This window comes from Notolepis coatsorum (genome assembly GCF_963971535.1).
Source record: "Notolepis coatsorum genome assembly, chromosome: 12".
Lineage (NCBI taxonomy): Eukaryota > Metazoa > Chordata > Actinopteri > Aulopiformes > Paralepididae > Notolepis > Notolepis coatsorum.
In genome coordinates, this window is record NC_140176.1 from 72,296,325 (window position 1) to 72,323,350 (window position 27,026).

General features: G+C 46.1%; 1 protein-coding gene across 1 annotated transcript in view; it reads left to right on the plus strand.

Annotated features, from left to right (window-relative positions):
* vipr2 (vasoactive intestinal peptide receptor 2) overlaps nucleotides 1–27,026 on the plus strand; it is a gene marked incomplete at both ends in the record, with an annotated part of 117,045 nt that overhangs the window by 36,413 nt on the left and 53,606 nt on the right. The window contains 2 exons of the mRNA XM_084325879.1: nucleotides 19,136–19,243; nucleotides 21,525–21,622. Of these exons, the coding sequence (XP_084182005.1) occupies nucleotides 19,136–19,243; nucleotides 21,525–21,622 (206 nt within the window). The remainder of the gene's footprint in view (nucleotides 1–19,135; nucleotides 19,244–21,524; nucleotides 21,623–27,026) is intronic.

Below are 27,026 nucleotides of genomic sequence, written 5' to 3' on the forward strand. Positions count from 1 at the left end.
TTCTCGTTCCCAAGTGCCACCGAAGTGGGGTGCGTTTGGGGGGTTGAATTGGAAATCAACCTGTGCTGGAGCGAGGTGGGTCTTAAGTTCTGGGCCCATAGCTTGGAAGCTCTCTCTCAGCTCTCTTTCGCCGCCTTTAAAGTTTGTCCCATGATCGGACAATAGGGTAGACGGTCTTCCTTTCCGTGATATGAATCTACGGAAGGCCATAAGGAATGAGTCTGTGCTCATGGTCGGGAGAAGCTCGATGTGTATCGCTCTGGTGGTCATGCATTTGAATACAATACCCCACCGCTTCTCGGTTCCTCTTCCTTTCTTTATGTGCAGCGGGCCAAAGCAGTCCATACCCGTTGAGTGGAATGGCTTGTCACCGATTCGGAGGCGACATGGAGGAAGGTCAGCCATCCTTGGTATGCTGGGCTGCGCGCGCCACTTGCGGCAGTCTAGACATGTTCGTTGGAAGCGTCGTACCGCCTCTCTTCCTTGTAGGATCCAGTAACGACGTCTGATTTCCGCGAAGACTCTTTCTGCTCCTGCGTGATGTACATCCTCATCGTATTTCTTTATAATCAGCTCTGTGACCTTGTGTCGGCTGTTCAATACGATCGGGTATTTAATGTCATCCGGTAGATTGGGGGCTCTGCGTAGGCGACCACCCACTCTGATGAGGGTGTGAGCGTCGCTCTCGGGGGCCAGGTGAATTAATCTGCTGTCGGATGGGACGGGCTTTCCTCCCTGTAGACAGGCCAATTCATCGGGGAACGAGTCTCTCTGGGCTCGCTGCAGTAGAAGCAATTCTGCTTCCTCGTAGTTAGCCGCTGACATATCAGCGGGGGACTTGCACTCCGGGTGGTACCGCAGGAATGTTCTTTGTTGTGCACTCTCTATGGACGTGCAATCGTTTATGTTAGGGTCGGTGGAGGCTACGGTGCTCAATCCACAGAACACAGACTTCTTAATTTCCACCTCCTCTGGACTTGCTGCCCTCGGGATAGGCATGGGCCACTGTCCTTCCGGGAGTCTTAGGAATGCGGGGCCGTCACTGTAGACATTGCGACGGGTGAGGTCATCCAGGGGCATCCCCCGGGTGATGACGTCAGCTGGGTTCTGTTTTGTATCAACGTAGCGCCACTCTGTTTCTCCGGTTAACTCTTCGGTTAAGTCTTGAATCTCGGTGCCTCTGACTCCCACGAAGACTTTGTACTTGCATGAGTCCGATTTGATCCAGGCGAGTACCGTCGTGGAATCTGACCACAGGATTGTTCTAGACACCGGTATGGTGAGCTCACGTTGGATGAGCGTGGCTAGGTGCGCTCCGGCTAGGGCTGCGCAGAGCTCTAGACGTGGGATAGATTGTTGCTTGCGTGGGGCTATTCTCGAGCGGGCGAGGACAAATGCTGTGTAGATCTCTCCCCCTTGGTCTTGGGCCCGCAAGTAGGCTACTGATCCGTATGCGACCTCTGAGGCGTCACTGAAGACGTGTAAGTCCATTTTACATGTCTCTGGCCTCACCGTGGGTGGGAAGTAGCTTCGGCGCATATTAACGCCTGGGAGTGAGTGGAGCTCCATCTCCCACTCTCTCCAGGTGGATGCAAGGTGTGCGGGAATGGGGTCGTCCCAGCCCTGGTCCTTGTCCCACAATGCTCGTACAATCATTTTTGCCCTGGTGGTGTACGGTAGAATACATCCTAGCGGGTCATATTGTCGGGCGAGTGTTGTGTACACACTCCGTCTGGTGGTCGGCGCCGCCGCCGGCCTTCCCTGCTCCGTAGTCAGGGGCTTGTGTCTGTAGTGAAGCGAATCTGTTTTGAATCGCCACACCAATCCCAGGGTCATCTCCTGGGCTTCTCCCGGGATTGTAGCCATCCAGGTCTCGCTGTTGGCTGCCTTGTCCTCGGAGGAGAGGCTGCGCAGTACTTGCGGATCGCTGCTGGCCCACTGCCTGAGATCAAAGCCGCCTTTGATCAATGAGGCGCGGAGTTTAATCAGGAGAGCCTCGGCTTCTGCCTGGGTTGAAAGGCTTTGTAGACAGTTGTCTACGTAGAAGCTGTTCTTTATGCTGTGTCGGACCTCTTCGTCCGCTGCTGGGTCCTCTGCTACATGTTTCTGTAGTGCAAATGTCGCACAGCAGGGGCTGCACGTCGTTCCGAAGGGGAGGACTTCCCATTGGTAGATGGCTGGGTGCTCATCTCCTGGCTTCTCTCTCCATAGGAACCGTAACAGGGGCTTGTCCGCCTCTACTAATCTCACCTGCAGGAACATTCCTTTAATGTCCCCGCTGATGGCCACCTTTTCCTGGCGGAAGCGGAGTAGAACGCCGAGTAGGGAGGGGCCGAGTGTGGGACCGGGCAGTAACTCTTTATTCAGATTTTGGGATCCGATCTGGTAGCTGCAGTTAAATACTATGCGGTCTTTACCGTTGTGATGGACCTTGTGGTGGGGCACGTACCACGATTCAGTGGTCTGGTCAGCCTCTTTAATGTCCATCTTTGTGACGTGTCCCGCTGTGATGAGCTTCTCAATCTCAGCGCGGTATACACTCTCTTGGGCGGGGTTCTTGGCTAAGCGCCGCTCCGTGTTCAGCAGGTACCGTTCTATGGCGTCTGTCTTGGCGTGGAAAGTAGGCATTCCTTCTCGCCGCAGGAATGGCGTGGCGTATCTCAACACGCCGTTGACCGGGACTCTCTTGGTCCCTGTCTCGAGGAGGTGAATGGCGTAAATGTCATCTTTAGAGCGAATGTCTTTCTTTCCATTCTTAAAGGGCATTTGTTCCAAGCTCCATAGCCGCTCTACGTGTTGCAGGAGTGCGGTTTCTCCCTCTGTGACTCGGGAGTGGAGACATCTAGTGGCTGTACTTCGGTTGAGAGATTTGGCGAGCGGGCCTTGGAGAGTCCATCCCAAACGGGTCTCGACTGCTGCAGGACAGCCTCGGGGTCCGGTATGAACCCGGTCTATCGGGACAATGAGGTCTGCATGGTCGGAGCCTATCAACAGGGTCGGCATAGCATTGTCTATGAGCGGGATCGGTAACTTGCGCAGATGTGCATATTTCTCCATCAGCTTGGCGACGGGGTATGTGTACCGCGACAGTCCTATTTCTTGGCTGGTGAAAGCGTCTGCAATCTGGTACCGTCGCTCAGGCTGGCCGCTTGCTGCGATAGAGAATGAGACATTCTCGCCCTTTATCGTCTTCAAATCTCGTCTTATTGTCCGAATTGTCATTTGGGTTTCGCTTCCCCGCAGCCCTAGCTGGGCCGCAGCGGAGGCGAGCAGCAGGGTCTTCTCTGACCCGTCATCGAGGACGGCGTAAGTGTCCAGGACTTTATTCTGGTAGCTTAGTGTCACACGCACTACTTTTAGGAGTACTCGGGCTCCACTGCTGCTGGCGGGATCGATGTACATGACGCTCGCTTTGCGGCTGGATGGTGCAGGTGAAGGGCGCCGTCTGTTACTGTCGTGAAGTATGTCCAGATGGGCTCCATCGCACTTGGTGCACCTTTTCTTTAAGCGGCATTCGGCTGCCATGTGTGAGCGCGCACAGCGAAAACAGCGCTTGTTGGACTTTATCCATTGACCTGCTTCCTCCGCGTTCAGCTTGGGGAAGGAGTCACATTGCGCTAGCCAGTGTTCTTTCTCACAGTAGGGGCACACTATCTTCCACTTCTCCGTTCTGGAGGGGGTACTGTGGCTCCTGCTGCTCGGTACTGACTCCGATTGGTGCATCACAGTCACCGATCTTCTTCCATCATTTAGTCGTCTGGTTCCTTCTCTGGAGCCAGGGGTGCTCCGTCCGAATGTATCTAGCCGTAGGCTGCTGACTTCTCTCGCCAGGAAGTCTGCTAGATCGAGGAGGTTCGGTTCGGGGCCATTCGGGTCTCTGTGGTCCCTCTGCCGCCTAAAGCGCTCCTGACGAGCGGGCGGCAGCTTCTCCAGGATCCTTTCCACATTTGAGTTGGCGTAAAGTTCATACTTCCCCTTCTCTCTTTGCGCTCCCAACATCCCTACCAGGGACTGCACTCTGATGGACAGGTCGTCCAGTGCTCGATTGTCTATTGCTGGGGGTAAGCGGTCGATGTGTCGGATCTCCTGGATCACGTAATCCCATATGCGCCCATACCTCTGGTCCAATGCTACCAGCGCTGCTGTGTATGGGGTGGTGGAAGTCGCGTAGGCGAGCGCTATATTATGTGCGCGGGGCACCTTTAAGTGCTGCAGTAGGATGGCGTATTTGTGGCGTTCATCCAATACATCCACCAACATGGTCTCCAGACACATGCGGAGTTCTGTATACTGGGCCCGGTTATCTTGGGTGAAGTCGGGTACCATAGGCGTGCCAATGTATGACGCTGACTGTGGATACATCGGCGAGCGTTGGGGGAGAGGCCTCCTAGGCGAGTCTCCTCCCGCTCCTTGGTATGGGCTGGTACCGGCAGTGTACCATGGCCCGCTTGTCCAGGTGCTGTTCCTCGGTGCGGGTCGTGCGTCGTGCTCACCCGTGTATAGAGTCGGGGGTCTGTAGCGCAGCTCCGCGGGAGTATAGCCTGGGCTGTACCGGACCTCCTGGTCCGGTAGAGTACTGTGCTGTCTTCGGGCGTGGTTCTCCTCCTCTTCCTCTTCGTCTTCAGTTAGGTCATCCAGTGCTTGTAGTCTCTGGTTTAGCCTCTCCACAGGATATGCTGCTCCTTCCCGGTTGCTAGGTCTCGCTTGGACCGGTGGGGGGAGGTGGTCTGTGGGGGGTATAGACCTCGTCTGTTGGTCAAGTTCAGGGTTGTTTACTCGGCTAGGGGATGCCGCCCTGGAGGTGTGTCTAGACGAGTTCCTGGAGCCTCTGGCGGAGGGAGAGGGTGTTGTCCGTCTGATCAGCTGTTCTATTAGTTGCGACTGCTGTCTGTCGCGCGCTGCGTCCCGTTGAGCACCGGCTTGTTCTCGGGCCACATTCTCTTCCATCTGAATGCGTCTTATTTCTAGACGTATCTGCTCGTGTTCGCTTCGCTGCTGGATCTGCAGTCGGTCGCGTTCAGCAGCGGCGTTCAGGCTGATGAGGAAGGCCTGCTGTAGGGTCCTCTCTGCCTCGCTGGGAGAAGGCGGTTGTATAGGGGAGCCTTCCCTCGGGGTACTCCTTGCGGAGCCTTGGAGCTCTATCTCCACGGTGCTCTCCCCGTCTTCTTCCGTGCCGAGTTCTCTCTCGGTAGCGTTGTATTCCTCCCGGGACTCATCGGGGACTACTTCTTCAGTACTGGCGGGGTGTGAAGTCATGTCTGGTTCCCACTGGTCCCCACCGTGAACTTGGTCAGTTACATTAGAGCCCATAGGGGCCTCTATGGTCGGGGTAGTCTGGGCGTTGGGGTTAGACATACTTTTACTTTCTAGTTTTACCGCGTTTACTGTTAGTAGAAGACTAGGTTGTTGACTGACAGCGTAAGCCTCTAAGTACTGAGGGAGCCGTCGTTCGCGCTGCGGGCGTTGGTTAGGAGGATCGTTTCGTGGAGTGTTCATCATAGGCCATTTCAATATTAATAACACTATATTAATATTACACTAATTACCATCCGGCTCGAAGGACCAATTGTAACTGAGGGGTACAATTCCCTGACTGTATTACTAGATATGATACTTACTACCACTACCTTTGTACTTAATATTCGGCCACCCAGTACACGGCATAAATATATTATCATGAACACTCTCACGTAGATGAAACGGATCCAACACAAATGTACGAATTAGAAACAAGTCTTTATTGCCTACACAGCGATGGTGTGTAGACTAAACACTTAATCACTTAATTACATTTATGAATTGAAATAGTATGCACTTTTATGGCAAGGAGTATTCGTCGGTATATCAATAGATAATGTCCAATCTCTGAAGGCGCAGGTGGTAAATATACGACCTGGAATAGTTAAGGAATAACAGCAATGATACTTCAATGATTATAGGCTGGATACACTAGAGGGGGTTAATCCGGTCGCTTGTAAGCCGACAGGAGTAGGAGGGGGGGGGGGGGGTAGAATCCAGCTGCCTCGTCCGGCCAAGGGTATCCCAGGAGAACCCACTGTAGTGCCGTTCAATGCGCCGGCGATCCTTGGACCACAGATGAAAGCAGGTGGACTCTTTGTGGGCCGGCTCTCTCCGGTCCACGGGGGAGAGATGTGGAGAGACCTCGTCTTGCAGAGCGTCTCCTCACCTTGTGTCCTCTCCAGGGGGGGGGTTCCAACACACGGTAGTGTCGGGGGTCTTTATCCATAGAATAATCAAAGTATCCAAAGCATAATCCGTGCCTGGGAAGGCGGGCTGTCGTCGGTAGAATAATCCGGTATACAGGTCCACTCGCTCGTCGGCTCTGGGGCTCCTCGGGTGCAGCTTCACATAGGGTCAACCACCCTGGGTAAGCAGCCAGTTCTCTGCCCGAAACGATGGGGTACTGACTACGGTAGTATTCTCACCGCACGAAGCACTATATATTAACAGACTATTATTAGCTTAATAGACTACGTCCAACTCGACGATATAGTGCCAAATATGACTATTCAAATATTAATATACACGATGTCTCAATACCGATGGTAGGCGAACTTGGCCTTACTCCCACACGTGGCGTCGCGGGGAGGCTTTACGTCTGTGACTCTATTGGAGGGTAAGAAACTGGACTGAAAAGGAAGTCCTACTTTAGTAGCGCAGTATATATACGCACTATGAACAAATAGTCCCATTAGTGGTGCGGTAGCCAAATTCCTACGCGGAACTAGGACTTGTTCGTACATGTCGAGCGGTACGTTTGAACTGGGTCTGAGGGGTATGGCAGCCTGGCACCAAGGTCTCGACCAATAGTAGAATGGAGACTATTATGGGATGTTCAGTAGGCTAGAATGGATATTCAATGCATATTGTACAAGGAATATACAAGGGATATCAGGGAATATTAGAGAATATACAAATACAATTAAATATATATATATAAATAAATATATATATTCGGTTTAATCTGGCCCTTCACAACACATACAGTTATAAAGTTGAAAAGTCACATACTGTAGTTAGTGTAGTACGCACAGCCATAGCTCTGTTACCTCTGCAGCAGTGTAGCTGCAGCCATGTTATCCAAAACTTCTTCTGATTACTTTGTGTGTTTTTTCTTTTCTTTTTAAAGGTATGGTGAAATTGATGTTTTAGTAACATTGATGAGCATTCTAAAAGCAATTCTTAAAAATATTCAATTTTAAAAACAATCTTAAATTGTATTTAACACTGTATTTTGTATTTTGTTTTGTTTTGTTTTTTTGTTTTCTGTTTCTTTGCTTGCATGTCATTTTAGCCATCTTAATTGTTAGTTTCATTGTGTATTGTATGTTGAGTACTGGCTTTTAATCATTCTGTTTTGCAATAATTGTTTTTGTATGTTTTTTTGTGTGGACCCCAGGAAGACTAGCTGGTTGCCATGGCACCAGCTAATGGGGATCCGTAATAATAATAAAAAAAAAAAAAAAATCAAAATCAAACCTCCACAGATTTTCAAGTTGTGAGTTAGCTGAATGGTTTTGCTTCTGGCCAAAGTGTCTAACATTATTTTGCCGCTGGTCTGTGCCACATCATGTATGTAGCCTTCAAATGCATATTGTAGATCTGTTCGTCTGCTTCTCTCTGAAATCAACAATCCACATTTCCAAAAATTATACTGCATTTCCTCCAGGACTCAAACGTTTGATGGACTCATAGTAGCGGTAAATTAAGGGGGACTTTGGGGGATTAGAGATAAGACTTAACTGTAACTTCTTTAGCGAGCTGTTTGTTTGCAATCTGTATTTACATATTAGTATTACACAAGCAGCTCTAACTGGTGGAATCAAGTAAAGCATGGTAGATGTACCTGTTCTCTGTGTTATGTGTGCAGCAGGGTGTGACTGCTGGTTCACATCAAGCTGTGTTGCACCACGCTCGCTATCAATCATTTATCCACCTCCCTGCTCCTGCCAGGACTGCTTACTGCTCAACACACACACGCGCGCGCGCAGACACACGTGCACGCAGGTGTGTTTAATCTGTTATACATGGAGGCTGATTTTTGGTTTTGTGCTTTGTTGCAAAATGTTGATTTGTTATAGTTCAATTGTTTTCTTTAACCTCTTATCCACTTTTTTCTCCCATTTTCTATATTTTCTCCCATCCCAATTTCGTATCATCCAATTCAACCCTCCCCTGTCACAAACGCTGTTTCTTGCCTCCCACAAGCCGGCTGCAATGTGGACTAAGTCATACATAGCACAAGTCCCCTCCGGTACTTGAGGTAACAGCAGTCGCATCTTTTCACCTGCGCAGCTCGATCTCTCAGTGGCGAGGAGTAACGCGTGGGAGGCTCACGCTGCCCCCGACACTTCCTGATTCTACTGCGCAGGCGCACCAACCGACCTGTAGGAGTCGCTGTCCACAACGCCCGATCCCCACCCATCAGTTTCCCACCCCCTAATACGGCCAATGTGTATTAGTATGAACGACCAGCTAAACTGAGAGCAATGTGGAGCGCTGGGCTCGAACAGGCGAGCCCAGCGTCTCTGCATTCGTGGCGAGCGCCTTGCCCACTACGCCACGTAGCCGCCCTCCTAAAATACATACCTAAGTAAATGCAATATTGCTTCACTTCTACAAGTTCTATTTGCATATTCTTGGTATCTAGGAACATCTATGGACCTCAGTGAATGTACTCCCAGTGTCAGAAATATTGTGTCTATTACTAGGCTTGCTTAAATTGTTATGAAACAAAGGAGAATATGAATTATGATTTTTCTTTGCACATTTGACAGTGAATAACACCATGCTAATAATGACCAGACATGGTCATACTGATCTCGTTCAGTACCTTCTTGAGATCATGTGTGCAAAAAATCTAATGAAATTAATAAAGGGAAGATGATTAAACAGAAGGTTTTGTAGATACAGTACTGAATTCTCCCATCCGGACCAATGCAATTTGAAATATTATTATAGAATAGCAGGCTTATAAATTACCTTATTATAGCCAATTCGCACATTTATGGATTGTGCCAAATCTTATATTTCAAATGCCCGAGTTCAATTTGAATTTAGTATTACCAGGCGTGCATAAGAACAGATAATGCAATCTACTGTATGCACAGTAGCTTTTTTATTTTCCCCAGGGTGGCACCATTTTGAAACTAATTTCAAATGGAATTGTTGCTACATGCAAAAAATATGGAAGATAAACTAACTGCGCTTCAATACCAATAACGTTAAGTTTTGTGGTTTATTATCCCGAATAATAAGAGATATAAAATAATTCATGCAGAAGTAATTTGCTTGAAACCCCATAGAGGCCTTTGGGAAGTGTTGTTCGGAAGAATTCCAACGCTCATCGAAAGCTGTCTGTGTCCTCTTCAAAATGGCAGCAAAAAAACGACAATTCCCGATCTAAACATTTTCCAAAATGGTTGACTTTCGCGAACTAAACAACACCAAAATAAAAATCTATCTAATAACACTTTAACCTGTTACAACGGAGACAGGTAGGTTCCAGTTGTGGAGTAATAAGTAGAAGCAGAGAGGGTGTTTACTCGTTAACGGTGGTTCTCTTTATTTGTAGAACGGTACACCTAGAGTAATAGCAACAGGTAGTAACACTGACGCAGGGCGTCTAGGAGAGAGGATAATAATGATAACAATAATGACAGCAACGTCCAGTGTCTGCGGTACCGCCGTGTACTCTTCAAGAGAATGAGAAGATCCGACAACTGGAAGTAGAAAGACAGGGGTTTAAGTAAGACCACATTCCAGACATACCAAGCGCACTAACGTGACAACCAATCAGGAGACCCAAACAATAAGTGACAAGTGACAGGGAGACAAGTGACAGAGAAGCCCAGTGACAGGTGTCAGAATGGTGGGTCTCAGGCGGGGCCAGAGAACCCAAGCGTTACATTAACCTATTGGTAAACTAACGTATTGATGATAATATAAATTATAACTGCTGTTGTGACATGGTGTTGATGTTTATGATGTTTATACTTGAATACGTTTGAAAAATTAAACGTTACTTTTGTCAAACAGTCTGGAGAGATTGATTTATGACGTGATGTAATTTGCGGTCCGCCGATGGACCGCGCGGATGGAAGAGGTTAAAGGAACACTCCAACATTTTGGGGAAATACACTTATCCAGGTGCATGCTAGCTTAGCTTAGCACAAGGACTGGAAGCAGTAGGGAGCAGCTAGCCTAGCTCTGTCGAAAGTGAAGAAACACAACTTCCAACAACTACAAAACTGACGCACAGAGATAACATTGATATCAATCTCCTTTAAGTTTTTATTTGATTTCAACATTTGCACTTTGTTACTTTGTATGGAAAGGTGCCAACTTACGTACACACACATTTTAAATGCTTTCATTTGAATCCACAGATCATTTATTTATAAATGTTTTATTATTTGTTCCGCTCATGGTAATGCACAGTAATGCACAGTTCCAGAAGCGTTTCATGATCAAAACACATTCCATGACCGAAAAAGAGCAGGGAGAAGAAAATCGTATTTTGCCTGCCCCTTACTCAAAACAATAAATAAACACTAGAAATAGATGGTTTGACAATTACAATTATTTAACAATCAACACTTACAGTAACATAAGATAATAAAAAAATTATAGAATCATACATCATACACAATAATTCACTATCACTAAGGAAACCTTAGCCTAGCCCTAGCTTATTGTTGAATCAGTTGGTGCAGCCTGGATTTGATCATGCACAAAGGGGGCTTCTTGTCTGTTCAGTTTTCAGGCTTTGTTCATGACCGCCTCTCTCAACCACCCGGTCTCAATCATGTCATCACTTTACAAACCTGTTCCCAATACATGACAACTAGTATATTGTACAATGTCTGCACTGTGTTATGTTCTATACAACATGTCTTGTTTTGTTGTTATAGATGTATTTCTTTGTTTTGTATAAGCAGCGGCTGCAGCTTATCCTGGGTTTTTTTCTTTTCATACAACCTCAACTTGTTGAAACCATGTTTCCCCTCTGGGATTAATAATAAACCATACCAATTTATAACAACATGATCTGTATGATGCTTGTTTTTGTATGAATACAAATACAGGTGCAGCTCAATAAATTAGAATATTGTGGAAAAGTTCATTTATTTCAGTAATTCAATTCAAAAAGCGAAACTCTTATAGGTTATAGATTCATTACACACAAAGTGAAATATTTCAAGCCTTTATTTGTTTTAATTTTGAAGATCATGGCTTACAGCTCATGAAAACCCCAAATTCAGCATCTCACAGAATTAGAATATTGTGAAAATATTCAATATTGTAGTCTCACGGTGTCACACTCTAATCAGATAATTAACTGAAAACACCTGCAAAGGTTTCCTGAGCCTTTAAATTGTCTTTCATTCTGGTTTAGTGGGCTACACAATCATGGGGAAGACTGCTGACTTGACAGTTGTCCAGAAGACAGTCATTGACACCCTCCACAAGGACGATCAGCCACAAAAGGTCATTGCTAAATAAGCTGGCTGTTCACAGAGTGCTGTCCATCCAAGCAGCTCCATAGAAGGTTGAATGGAAGGAAAAAGTGTGGTAGGAAAAGGTGCACAAGCGGCGGCTAGGTGGTGTAGTGGGCAAGGCACTCGCCACCAGTGTGGAGACGCTAGCATTCGCGTGTTCGAATCCAGCTCTCCACATTGTTTTCAGTTTAGCTGGTCGTCCGCAGTAATACACATTGGCCGTATTACGGGGAGGGAAAACTGAAGGGTGGGGATCGAACGTTGTGAACAAGCGACTCCTACAAGTCGGTTGGTGCGCCTGCGCAGTAGAATCAGGAAGTGTCGGGGGCAGCGTGAGCCTCCCACGCGTTACTCCTCGACACTGAGAGATCGAGCTGCGCAGGTGAAAAGATGCGACTGCTGTTACCTCAAGTACCGGAGGGGACTTGTGCTATGTATGACTTAGTCCACATTGCAGCCGGCTTGTGGGAGGCAAGAAACAGCGTTCGTGACAGGGGAGGGTTGAATTGGATGATACGAAATTGGGATGGGAGAAAATATAGAAAAATGGGAGAAAAAGTGGATCAAAAAAAAAAAGGAAAAGGTGCACAAGCAACAGGGACAACCGCAGCCTTGAGAGGACTGTCAAGCAAAGAGGATTGTCAAGCAAAGCGTACGCACTAGGGCTGTCCCCGACTAAGGATTTGGATGGTCGACTATGATTGGCCAGAATTTGCCATTAGTCGACTATTGGTAGACTAAAAAAAAAAATATATATATATATATATATATATATATATATATATATATATATATATATATATATATATATATATATAATATTTGTTATATAAAAAAAATTATAATTACATTTTTTATCATTCCATTTGGGCTGTGGGGGGTGCTTAATGTCGGGGAGTTCGTGACCCTCTCTGCGCCGCCCCTATCTCCCTGTCTCCGGCTGGAGTGCCGGATGTCCCGCTGGAGTGCCGGATGTCCCGCGATGATGTCGGGGAGTTCGTGACCCTCTCTGCGCCGCCCCCTATCTCCCTGTCTCCGGCTGTCCCTGAGCAACGACCGGAGTGTTAAATGTCCCTTGACTAAGACGGGGAGGACGTGACCCTCTTTGTGCCGCCCCTGTGCCTCAAATAGATTGCTATCAGCTCTATCTTTAATCTTTCAAAATGTTCAGTTGCTATCGCTATTAGCTCTATCTTTAATTTTTCAAAATGTACAGTTGCTATTGCATGCACTCATCTGTGTTCCACTACACACATGAGTGCATGCTTACCAACTGTCCGTCTGCAACACTACTATCACCAACATCTAAGAAGGGAGATCCCCCCTTGAATGGCCCTTCTAAGGTTTCTCTCCTCCACACTGCCTGTGGAGCTTTTTTCCCTATTGTTAGGTTTTAGTGAGTTTTTCCTTACCTTCGCGTGGGGTATGTCTGGGAGTGCTTGCATTCTTTCATTTATTTGCATCCATCTAAAAATGTTTGCACCTTATGGTGTTCTTGTTCTGTTCTTGACTTATTGTTATGTTTTCTTCTTGACTTGTTTAAAGAAGATCTGTACGGCCCATGGGGACATTAACGTGTGTTGTCGGGGCTTATAAATAAATTTGATTTGATTTGATTTGATTTGACTTAATGTCTGAAGGAGTCGACTGAAGGCTTCTTGTCCTCTGCAAATGCATGCAATTGGTCCACTGATGGATACATCTTGATATTTGTCTAGTCTAGTGTGTTCATTAGATGGGTGAAATCCTCTTTCAGTGCCTCTGTGCCTGTTTTCGTAGGCAGTTAGCCTCTGGTATGCGTGCGATTAGCGTTAGCCACGCTTCTAGGCCTCTTTTCTTTTGGAAAGAATAAAAAGAATAAAAAAAAAAAGAATAATTATAAATTCTTTTTTATTTTGTATTCGACTAAGAGGTTGGCTAGTCGACTACGGCTCCTTTCGACCGATTAATCGACTAATCGACTAATAGGGGTCAGCCCTAGTACGCACAGATATGTGCGTAACCCGTGCATACGATCGTTTCTAAGCAAAGTGTGGGACTTATCAAGAACGTGTGCTTGACTTTGTGCGTATATTTACGCACAGCTCCGACCGTGCGTACCTGGCGCCCGGTGGTAGAGTATGGAGACTGCAGACTGCAACGTGGAAATAAGCTTCCGTGCATTAGTTTCAACACTGGCGTGTTCAACTTCTGTATGACCCGTAATTCATTATAGTTCATTGTAAAATAGCGACAGTGTAATTATAACGTGCTCACGCTCGAGGTTGGCCTGCTTGTTTGGCAGGGGGGGCAGATGCAGAACACCCACCTCCAAACGCGATTAAATATTGTTTAAAATAAAAAGCGAAGTACTATTATTTTGTGTGTCATGTTTCCAAATAAGATTGGTCACAACAAAATGCTTTCTACTTCAATTTGTTGGTTAGAATAGATTACCTCCGTTGAAACTTCACTGAGACTAACAGTCTATTTGTGAGCTCCCGCACAGACGTGATAATAATAATAATAATAACAATAATAATAATAGCTTCATTTTATATAGCGCCTTTCAAGAGACCCAAGGTCGCTTTACATAGATAGGGGGGGGAAATAACAAAGTAACAAACATAGTGGACAGACACAACATATAAATATGATGATGGAATTCATTCAAGTCAGTCTCCACCCTCGGGTCTTTGCCACCGGCACGGTCCATCGTGATATTGGAGATGGATCGAGCAATAGACTGTTACTGTAGCTGTCAAAGCTCCATCACAAATGCAGTTATGTGAATAGAAAGGGATTCCACTCAGTCAATGTTGCGATGCGCATTTGCCTGATTCATGTCGTTGCTGCATACCGGGAGGAAAGGCAATGCTGCATGTTTTCAATTCATTAAATAAAACGGATACTTTTTGCAAGGGCTTACTGACTGTCATACAAATAATCAACCAACTACATACTGTAACTTTTCAGTGCACGTTTTTATTTACATTGTGACAACAGCCTTGTGAGCTCCCGCAGTGACCCGCACACAGACATGATGGAATTCAAGTTCAAGTTTGTATTGATCACATATAGGCAGGCTACACATGGCGTATAGGCTGCTACATCATACATGGCAGTGAGATTCATTGTTCTTGTATATGCTCTCGTATTATTGTAATATAGGCTACCTAATACCGACATCAAAATAGATTGTATGCCTCTACAAATCATATGCAGGTAGAACATTGACGGAAAATCCGTCGCGATTTTGGATTAAATTGAGGAGAACTTTAATCCCTGGGTATTAATAGAACAAAACGGAAAAAGGCAGTCATATTCCAGCACGGTCTTTATTAGTTAATGTGGTCTTTAAGTTAATAGATATCATATCCGACGTACGTGTACATGTCTGTCAGCCTGTCACGTATTTCTCCCATAACACGCTTCGCTCGGCTTAGTCCACTTTTCCACATTTCATGGGGGTGTTCCATTACCGTATATGGTTAATTACGGGCGGTGCTATATGCAAATACTTAAAATCATGCACGAGCGCGGAGCGTAGAACAAGTGGCATTTATCAACACGGAGTACTTGCCGGTGTGCGTGGGACACGTCTACGCACGTGTGATAAATCCCGATTTTTTTTGTGCGTACACACATTCTAAATTCTGTGCTTACGAACGAAAGTAGAACACTTTCTAAGAACTGTTGATAAATGAGGGCCCTGGACTGTTGCTCAGTGGTCCAAAGTCCTCTTTTCAGATGAAAGTAAATGTTGCATTTCATTTGGAAATCAAGGTCCCAGTGTCTGGAGGAAGAGTGGAGGCACATCATCCACGTTGCTTGAGGTCCAGTGTGAAGTTTCCACAGTCAGTGATGATTTGGGGTGCCGTGTCATCTGATGGTGTTGGCCCACTGTGTTTTCTCAAGTCCAGAGTCAACACAGCCGTCTACCAGGAGGTTTTAGAGCACGTCATGCTTCCTTCTGCTGACAAGCTTTATGGAGATGTTGATTTCATTTTCCAGCAAGACTTGGCACTTGCCCACACTGCCATAAGTACCAATAACTGGTTTAATGAGCATGGTATTACTGTGCTTGATTGGCCAGCAAACTCGCCTGACCTGAACCCCATAGAGAATCTATGGGGTATTGTCAAGCGGAAGATGAGAGACACCAGACCCAACAATGCGGACGAGCTGAAGGCCACTATCAAGCAACCTGGGCTTCCATAACACCTCAGCAGTGCCACAGGCTAATCGCCTCCATGCCACGCCGCATTGATGCAGTAATTCGTGCAAAAGGAGCCCCAACCAAGTACTGAGTGATCATACATGAACACACTTTTCAGAATGCAGACATTTCTATATAAAAATCTTTTTTTGTATTGGTCTTGTGTCAGTGGAGGTTTCTCTATGACAACACGTGAAATACAAATTCACTCATAATTCATAATTATTATTAATTTACATATACCTATATATATATATATATATATATTTTTTTTTATTATTATTATTATTTTTTTATTATAAATGTTTTCTTCTGTAAAAAAAAATGCCAGTGAAATTTTTTTTTTTCAAAAATGGCCAAAATTTACAGCTCTGAGCAGGCCTGCACTGCAGTATTGCCTGCAGTAATTATTCGTGCAGAATATCTGCACAGGTTGACCCATTGTTAAATAAATAATAAATAATAGCCAATCGAAATAGGCTATTAACTTCATCTAAGCACGGACTGTGCAGTTAAACTCTTGCCATTGAATGGAGGATTTAATGATTGACAGCCCTTGACATCCAATACACAGAGGTTGAATGATTGGCAGCCTTGCAAATCCAATCAGAGTCTGCCTGGTAAAATACATGCAGAACTGCAGCTGGGCTGGCGTCAGTGTTATAGTCAAAGTTGTGTTCCATCATCTCATGTGTGCATTTTGCCTGAAGAAGAACATTAATTTGCCTAATATAATCATTCATATTTTAAGATCTTTATTCACTTGTTACTTATTGTTGTGCACTGGATGATATATATATATTTTTTATCTCAGTTGAAGACTAGTGTAGTTGTAGTTGACGTGAACGTGCCATCTTGGACAGTGAAGGCAAGCTAACTTGTAGCTAGTAGTTTACAGTACAGCTGTAACAACACACAGTAGGCTAAATTAAACTTTGCGCCAACATTAGGACCGAAGTATAAACCAGCAACTGAGCAACATGAAGAAGTGGACTTATGCACCTGGATCAGAAAAAAGTAAGTTGTAGTGTTTGTAAAACGAAAGCCTGATTAGCCTGGATGCTAACGTTAGCTAACTGTTTAGAGAACAATGTTGTTAACTTGGCTATGTCACACATAAACACAATGTAATGTATCACATTGGCTGCTAATGCAGCCTGCAGATAATATTTGCATGTGCACTGTGTTAGTGTAAATTAATGAATGTTGCCGCTAGCTTGTGGCTAGGCTAGCGTTCTTTGCTAATGGCTAATGTTAGCTAGCCGAATTGTTTAGACTTGATTAAGGGATTGAATGAAACGTTGTTACCTTGGCTATGTCACATATAAACACAATGTAATGTATCACGTTGGCTGCTGGCTGCTAATGCAGCCTGCAGATAATATTTGCATGTGCACTGTGTTAGTGTAAATTAATGAATGTTGCCGCTAGCTTGTGGCTAGGCTAGCGTTCTTTGCTAACGTTAGCTAGCCGAATTGTTTAGAGACTTAAGGGATTGGAACGTTGTTAACTTGGCTATGTCACATATAAACACAATGTAATGTATCACGTTGGCTGCTGGCTGCTAATGCAGCCTGCAGATAATATTTGCATGTGCACTGTGTTAGTGTAAATTAATGAATGTTGCCGGCTGCTAGCTTGTGGCTAGGCTAGCGTTCTTTGCTAACGTTAGCTAGCCGAATTGTTTCGAGACTTAAGGGATTGGAACGTTGTTAACTTGGCTATGTCACATATAAACACAATGTAATGTAGCACGTTGGCTGCTGGCTGCTAATGCAGCCTGCAGATAATATTTGCATGTGCACTGTGTTAGTGGTGCTGCCTAAATTAATGAATGTTTGCCGCTAGCTTGTGGCTCAGATCTAGTGCCTCTGTGGAGGAGGAAGTAAACATTGCCAGGCATCTGGTCAATGTAGTTCTCCCTCTTTTCACTCAGTTAAAGGAGACATGACATGCTGGTTTGATGAAATGTATAGTGTAAATGAAATGAATAGTGTATGTATATTCAATAGTAGTATTGATAGTATATTAGCCACTGTATACTGTACATGGTCTGCTTGGTTTGATCGGGCCGCCGAGCCATGGTCTGCTTGGTTTGATCGGGCCGCCGAGCCATGGTCTGCTTGGTTTGATTTAGGGGAGTGGTCTGCCCTGTGGGGGGGCCCCGACATATTGCGCAACGCCACTGCATACCATTGACTCAGAAAGGTCTGTTTTATTGAAATCGGCACAGCAGTATAGTTTGTTTATACTTCAGAAGGATGATATTTAAACATGGTCCCCAAAATTAATGGAAGCGAATGAGGAGCCTGACACCTGGGAGAAATGGGGGTGTTGCAGCGTTGGGGATGTTTAAAAAATATAATTTAATATATAATATAATAATTTGTGCTACACCTAAAAATTTGGTCAGCAGCCTTGTGTAATATTCCAATTTTCTGAGATACAGAATTTTGGGTTTTCATTAGCTGTAAGCCATACTTTTCAAAATGATAACAAATAAAGGCTTGAAATATTTCACTTTGTGTGTAATGAATCTATAATATATGAGAGTTTCACTTTTTTGATTGAATTACTGAGATAAATGGACTTTTCCACGATATTCTAATTTATTGAGCTGCACCTGTATATCGTATCGTAACCTGTTACCCCTTAACTTCATAAAGTCTCATTATTCTTTCTTTATACTGTACATTTTCTTTTAACTATAAAATATATTTATACAACCCTTTAAATCTTTCTGTATAGAATTCCACAAATCAAATGACACATGTGAAAGACATCTATGGGCTACAGGGGAGATAGAACTAAATATCGCTTGTTATGTATCCCTTTTCCTCGATAGCCTTGCAATCCTCAAGCAACTATGGGCAACACACACACACACACACGCATGCACGCACGCACACACACACACACACACACACACACACACACTCTCCTCACTCACTGTCTCTCAGCCTCTATCTCTCTCTTACACACACACTCTCTGAGCCATAATCCTATGTGTGTGTTTTTTGAGGGGTGCATTTGTGTGTGTTTAGCTGAAGTGATAAAGGTGGGAAGGGTTTTATCTGTGACTTGCAGCCTGTGCAGTGTGTGCCCTTTCCCATGCGTGTGTGTGTGTGTGTGTGCACACGCATACAGTGTGTGCCCGTGTATACACATGCATATAGTTGAGAAAGTATATTAAAATCACTCCCCTGGGAGAAATACTATCCTTTGGCTACTTCCAGAGCATGCTTGAAATCATGGGGTGTGATAACAGTGCCATCTATCATGCTGTTCTCATGGGCTTCAGATTTGGTTGACTGATATCTGTAACCTTTGTGTGTGTGTGTGTGTGTGTGTGTGTGTGTGTGTGTGTGTGTGTGCGTGCGTGCGTGCGTGTGTGTGTGCGTGCGTGTGTGTACAGGCTGCAGAGGTGAGTGGGACAACATCTTTTGCTGGCAGAGCGCTGCAGTTGGTGACGTGACGACCCAGTCCTGCCCCTCTGCCTTCTTCCACCTGTTTGGGAAAAATGGTGAGACTCCCATCCTGTTTGTCCTCTTGACGCCTCCCCCTCCCCTCCCTTTCCTCCCTCCCTCCCCTCCCTCCCCGCCTCCGTTCCTTCCATCCATCCATGTTGTCGCACCTAATCATGCCTGTCATTCTATTCATTACACCATATCCATCATAACGTCTACCTCTCTTTATCTTCTCTTTGATCCTCCTCCGCCCATCCTCTTCCACTCGTCTGGGCGCCGGCCACTGACCTCCCTTATTTCATCTCATATCATCTCTCCTTCCTCCCCTTCCTCTCTCTCTCTCTCTCTCTCTCTCTCTCTCTCTCTCTCTCTCTCTCTCTCTCTCTCTCTCTCTCTCTCTCTCTCTCTCTCTCTCTCTCTCTCTCTCTCTCTCTGCTTCCCTTGTCTCTTCCTCTGGCCGGTCACCTAACTCCCAAGCTAGCCTAGCTGTAAGACAAATTAATGGAAATGGATACGGACCACTAGCCTATGGCTGTTGACCAAAAACACCTCTCCCAGAGTTTTTAGCTAGGCTAGTGGTCCATATCCCCTTCCATTCATTTGTGCTAAGCTAGGGTAGCTTGATAGATAGCTTTCTTCTGAATGCACAGAGAGGGAATTGGTATCTATCTTCTATCTGACTCTGGAGAAGATGGTTAGCACATTTCCTAATTCATAATGTTGGCGTGTTCCTTTATCAAAAGTAAAAGTACACATTCTACATGGTGTTTGTGTATTCCAGTGCTTGGGAGCGTTCAAATCTTCGAACCATTGACCTCTATTGTTATGTTAAAGTTTACAGTATGTGGTCCGGTTATGCTGGCTCTGATTACGTCCTCCTGAAGTCAGACTCCCCCTCTCTCTCTCTTCCCATCTCTCTTTCTCTCTCTCTCTTTATCTCTCTCTTTCCCTCTTCATCTTGTTCAACCTCAATCACCCTTTCTCCTCATCATTTTTCTTTTTCTTTCTTTTCTCTTTCTTTCTTCTTTCTTTCTTTCTTTCTTTCTTTCTTTCTTTCTTTCTTTCTTTCTTTCTTTCTTTCTTTCTTTCTTTCTTTCTTTCTTTCTTTCTTTCTTTCTTTCTTTCTTTCTTTCTTTCTTTCTTTCTTTCTTTCTTTCTTTCTTTCTCCTCTCCCCCTCTCCCTCACCCCTGCAGCAGACCATGGTCTCAGGGTTAATGAGTCTAAGTACCGTGTGTCAAGGTGGCAACATGTGGAGACCGGCTGACATTCTAAACGACCTCCCTGACAGCCTCTGTCAGAGGCCCTAGACCTTAACACAGAATGACCCCACGCTACTCTGCTCCACTCTCTCAGCACCAGAGACGGAACTCGTTAGGAGCGTTTAGAGAGTGATGGATTGAAGTAGCAGCCTCACTACCTGCACAGCAGCGCTAGATCTCCCATCAAAACAAGCGCTTGAGATCACGCCTTATGAGCTTAACATATGTTGAGATGCTGATTCAGTTTATTATTCTTTGTCTCTTCTATGTTGTTCTATTTCTATGTATTTGTCTCTATTCCTGTCTCTGTCTATCCATCTCTCCCCATCCCCCCTTTTCTCTCTCAATTCAATTCAGTTAAATTCAAAGATGCTTTATTGGCACGATAATATAACAATATTATCAAAGACATTTAAAACATATTACAATGTAGAACTTTCATAAACAATACTCATCTATCTATCTATCTATCTATCTATCTATCTATCTATCTATCTATCTATCTATCTATCTATCTATCTATCTATCTATCTATCTATCTATCTATCTATCTATCTATCTATCTATCTATCTATCTATCTATCTATCTATCTATCTATCTATCTATCTATCTATCTATCTATCTATCTATCTATCTATCTATATCTATCATATCTCTCTCATCTGTCTATCTCATCTTTCTCTATATCCCTCTTTATCTGTGTCTCTCCTCTCCCCCTGACTCATTCTCCCCCTCTCCCTACTCCCCCCTCTTCTCTCTCTCTCTCTCTCTCTCTCTCTCTCTCTCTCTCTCTCTCTCTCTCTCTCTCTCTCTCTCTCTCTCTCTCTCTCTCTCTCTCTCATCTGTCTATCTCAGTCTATCTAATCTTTCTCTATATCCTTCTTTATCTGTGTATCTCCTCTCCCCTGACTCATTCTCCCTCTATCTCTCCTTTGCCTCTCTTTCTCTCTCTCTGTCATATCTCTCTCATATCTATCTATCAAAGCAGTTTATAACATCATACAATGAAGAACATTAAGAAACAATACAGTCTCTCTCTCTCTCTCTCCCTCCCTCTCTCTCTCTTTCTCTCTCAGGCAGTATCAGTAGGAACTGTACAGAGGAGGGATGGACGTCTGTTTACCCAAGTATCACCTCAGCCTGCTGGTCCGACAACTCAGATGAACCCAACAAGGTGTGTGTGTGTGTGTGTGTATACATATGTGTGTTTGTGTGTGAGAGAGAGAGAGAGAGAGAGAGAGAGAGAGATTTTTTTTTGATTTTTTAAAGTACTTTATTTTGTACTGTATGAAACAAAAGCTTTACATCAAGCCTTTAAAAAAGACTTTACATCTTCAAGATAAAAAAAAACAATACAAACAAATAAATAAATAAATAAATAGAGCTTCACATATTCATAATGTTGTTAAAAACCAATTCATCATCAAAGACATCACAAATCACATTTCCATAACGTTAGGTTATGACTATAACCAAGTTCTGTTAATTAGGGGTGACGCTTGGCATCACTACTGCACTCGCTCGCGTACGTGCACGCGCACTGAATAAATTCCACAAATGTACCTTTAATACCAGTATTAGTCTGACCACACCCCTCATCAGCTTACCTTCATAAGCAGGTGTGTGGTCACCTGCTCTCCTCCTTCCCAAGCTTTCACCACAAGGTGAGGTCAAGGGCTGCAGCGGCCGTCTGATGCCAAGCGTCACCCCTAATTAACAGAACTTGGTTATAGTCATAACCTAACGTTCTGTTTCATTAGGGGCTCTGCTTGGCATCACTACTGCACAAAGGGAGGCCAAGCGGAGCCGCTGGCTGACAAATACACCCCGCTGACAGCCCCCCAAAACCATCAGAACAGGGAGGGCCGAGCCCCCCCGACCCCCCCTAATGGAGGGTATCCCCCCTATTAGAGGCTTCACGGGAAGGCGACGGACCCGACCGTGCGAAGAGGCACTCAAGCAACTCAACGCACAGGGTGAGCAGACCGTGGCTTGACCCCACGACTACACACACGCACAACCCGCATGCCACCCGGGAACGAACGGAGGAACAACCTCGTTACTGCCCCCAGAATCACGGGGTCAAGGGCAAACCCAACCCCGTGGCAAGGCCGTAGCAGCGGAGCGCGAAGGAAGACCCAGACCCACCAAAAGGACTGGACTCCCTGGAATGGGGGCCCGGAGAAGTCCATGATGTCAGCATCAAGACCCCACCAGGTGGGCACGTAGTGCCCCGCCCCCCACATCGCCAGCGTATTCGGACAAAGGCCCCTCAGTTACTGCACCTGGTATTCCCAGGCGGTATCCCAACCAAGTACTAACCAGGCCAGAACCTGCTTAGCTTCCGAGATCGGACGAGATCGGGCGTGTTCAGGTCGGTATGGCCGTAAGCCGAGCGGGCCCTGTCCCCCCAATAGTACACCGCCTGGCACACTGACCCTGCAGAACAGGCAGTCAGCATGGCCGTAAGCACACAAAAAGGTTAACCAACGGAAGCAGGCAGCGCACCGGGGAAAAACCAGGCAACAGGCTGTTAACCCTAGCCTGGAGACTGCGGACGAGACAGGCGCCAGAGGGGACAGCTGAACACAGCCGCCCCGGCGGAAGGAGCGTAAGCTGGCGGTGTTGCATGACCAAGCCTCCATTTAAAAACCCCCACCCAGAGGGGTCGAGGCAGAGAAGGCTGACACGATTGGCAGACGTCATGAACGTGCAGGGGCACCCTCAACCGGTGAACCCGGGAGTTGACACTGCTCCAACACACCAGGGAATCAACCACCTCGGTGTTACCCAATGCGGTGGTTGTTCCTATAACCCCTCAAGAAAAAACTCCAAAACACACCTGCGGGTATACACCGGCCATACCGCAGTACAAGTGTTTCAGTTTTCAAAAAAGGTTAACCCAGGCCTACGGGTCGACGAAACATTACTTCGGACCGGGCCTGGCGGTACGGGAAGCACAGGGTCACCAGAGGAGGTCAAAAAACCACCCCCACAGGCCCCTCATCGCCATGCGTGAGAGAGGAGCGAAAAAGAATGGAGAACCAGCCCCTAAGCACACCGTACTTGGTATTCCCAGGCGGTCTCCCAACCAAGTACTAACCAGGACCAACCTGTGTAGCGGCCGAGATCCGACGAGATCGAACGTGTACAGAATGGCATGGCTGTAAGCCATTACGACAGTGCTGAGTAAAAACGCACCCAACCAGGGTCTCCATAGCGCTTAACCCTGTGACACCCAGACCGACCTGGCATTTTTCCCCCTGAAAAAAGCCCAAGTCCCTCAGGGTACCAGAACAGCAGATCTGCATCCCCGGCGGACAACGCGTTCAACTGATCTGGACCAGCGTGACCAGAACCAGTCCCGTGCCCTAACCACGCCGACATGCCTACTCCAGGAGAAGGGCAGATATGCGTGTTGATCTTAACATGAAAAGAAGGCGCCACCCAGACGTTCGGGCGAACCGCGCCTGGTGGCCCACCCCAAGGTCGTGAGACCCCTCTACATATGTTCAGATCCATTCCGTCATCATCCCCCAGACATGAACGAGAATCCGTCGAAAAACCAACCCAGGTCATGGGATTTGGTCGTCGGAAGAGGAAAAACCCCCATCTCAGTTGCTTTATAAAAACGCTGTTTCAACCACAAGCAACCAAGGCGTGCCAGTCAATCGCCTGTTTACAGCGAGCTAGCACTATACGTGCGTCGGGACACACCCCCATCAATGAACAGGCTATTTAGACCTGTCATTGAATCCCCAAGGCGCCCAGGGGAACGACAAGAGGGGTGTGACACTCCCTAACTCCAACACTTCTGGAATAGAAAAGAAGGAAGCATCAACAGTATGTATCCCAGTCTACACAGCCGGGGTAAAATTTTTTCACATTTTTACATCCCACCACCCTCCCATAGGAAGGAGACGGGGATCCCCAGAGAGACTTCCCACGCGAGCTGTACAGATTGAAAAGAATATATTGCACCTTGAGCCATGTAAAAAATTGGTTTTAGGGCTCTCCGGGGAAGAGGCACTGAACCCATACACACTCAATAATCGAATTGAATCGAATACATATACAATAGAATAGGACCCTTCTAGAGGGTCCACTCACTTTGACAATCTGAGGAGGAAGGCTCTGTACTCTGATGGAGGCTCCCTCACATGGAAGAAGGAGTCCGAACTCACAGAAGGCCCGAATAGGCGCTTGGTGAGGAGGAGCCCTGACCACCCCCCCGAAACAGATCCATCACATGGACCTGAACAGCACACGGAAGTCCTACCAACAGAGACGCGCACGGTGACGTACTCTATGGCGGGGGAATTCCTGCGGTGCACACGCCCAATATACCAGGCCGTGGGACCAGGAAACTCCCCCCCCCCCCCCCGTAACGTGCCGTACCGCCACGTGACGGGAACCTTGAAGGACAGGGGGTGTACCCCTGACCGACAGAAACAAGGGGGAGAGGAAAGGTTACCAGTTCACCCCTTTACGACCCCACACCCATGATACGATGTAATGACAAAAAGAGAATATGACACAGTCATAGTCAGCTCTATGAAGCGTTTGACAGCTCCACACAGCGCATGAGCTAACCTGCTATCTGATTTTTACTAAGGAAAAACACAGAATAGAGAGGGCTCTAAGAGCCCCGGTCCAACATACACATGTGCTTCTGTGGCCAGTCCAACCCAGTTGTAGGTCACATGACACACACAACCCATCATCACCTACAAAAAATGGCAAAAAACACTCAACAGAGGAACGCCGTTTTTCACAATGAGAGAATACATCATTCTCGATTAGTATCGGCCACAGGCCTTGCTAAGCACACATGACAGCGACCAAACCATTTTTTCTTTTAGGAAAATAAAGTTTCTCCAGCTGTTTTAGCACAACCTCAGCAATCAAGCTAAGAGTTACATCGCATCCCTACCACACAAAAGACACAATTAGTGCACAAACATGTCTGATAGGAGGATGAAAAAGTCCCCAGGGAACCGGGGGGAAACACAATCCTCTTATTTTACCCTCAATACGGCCAGTTAAAACAGGAAAACCTGTTAATATGTGAACACACTGTTCATTGTCATCACAGGCTGAGAAAAGAACATTCTTTTACTCACTTGTCACCAAGCATAGCTTCATAGGTTAGTTACCTTAGTTGTGAGTACACGGTACATATAAACACCATGATGTTTCTCACACAACAACCAGATCATTACATCCCGATTTGCACGGAGAAGCTAACTGCCAGTGACAAAAACAGCTCACACATAACCCGCGCCGTATCCCAAATGCATTGCAGCAACACACGTTTTGGGAAAAACATCGTTATTCACAATACATTTAGAAAAGTAAAACCAGAAAACGTGTTATTAGGTCTGGTCAAACCTGTTCCTACCCGGAACGTAGATCAGTGAAGTGCAGTCACAGACACCGTAGGAACACAGCCGCTCCTGTGTTGATCGAACTGGGCAGCGTCGCCGCTCCAACCCGCACTACAGTCCTTTGTCGATGCAACCTTGCCGTCCTGGCTCAGGGCAGGGTCGACGAAACATCCCCTGTCAAGGATGACGTCGTAGTCAAGAGTGTAAAACATGTTAAAATCAAAGCACGTTCAACAGAATAGCATCAAGCTAACGGCCGCTCCAACCGTTCGGGTGCTACTGCTTCTGCTCGCGAGACGCCGAGCTAACGACGCATGACAGTTCAGCTGTGGCCTGACAGGTTTCACCCCAACAAACACAGCAAGGAACTGCAGTTGAGAAGCATGCAGCGGCGTGCTCCCAATAGGAAAAACCGGTGGAGGGTTTTTAGAATGATCATCATCTTCTAGACACTCCAGTACGAAGACAATATCGCCGTATTTTCTCGAAAATAGTGAGAGAGAAAATAAAGATATGATGTCAACGTATCTCCTTCCTTGTAAACAAAAAAAAATTTCTCCACTAACAACACGTCAAGTGGGGTACTACCGAGGCACTTTCTTGTGGTGAAAGCGAGAAGGAGGAGAGCAGGTGACCACACACCTGCTTATGAAGGTAAGCTGATGAGGGGTGTGGTCAGACTAATACTGGTATTAAAGGTACATTTGTGGAATTTATTCAGTGCGCGTGCACGTACGCGAGCGAGTGCAGTAGTGATGCCAAGCAGAGCCCCTAATGAAACAGAACACCATTCCTGAGCAAAAGCCTCCAAATTTCCCATAGCTTTATAAAACCTGAACTCCAGCCAGACTCTAGCCTTCACATTACAGCACCACACTAACACTGCATCCTGGTCCGGTTTATCTTCCACTCTGTTTCTCCTGTTTACATAGACTGCAAGCTTAGCTTCCCCCACCAGAAAATTAAGCAGTTGTCTTTTTTATATCCTGCTCCAAAAATATAGCCAATAACAGAAAAGGTTTCACCAAAAAGCCTAAAAACGTCAGTGAGCAGCTCAAACAGCCCTAAAAGCCTGTTACACTCTAAAAACGCATGAAAAACAGTCTCAGTCAACCCACAGAAAGGACATTTATTATCCACCTCTGGGTTGATGATGGAAACAAAAGCGTTCACTGCCACAGCACCATGCAG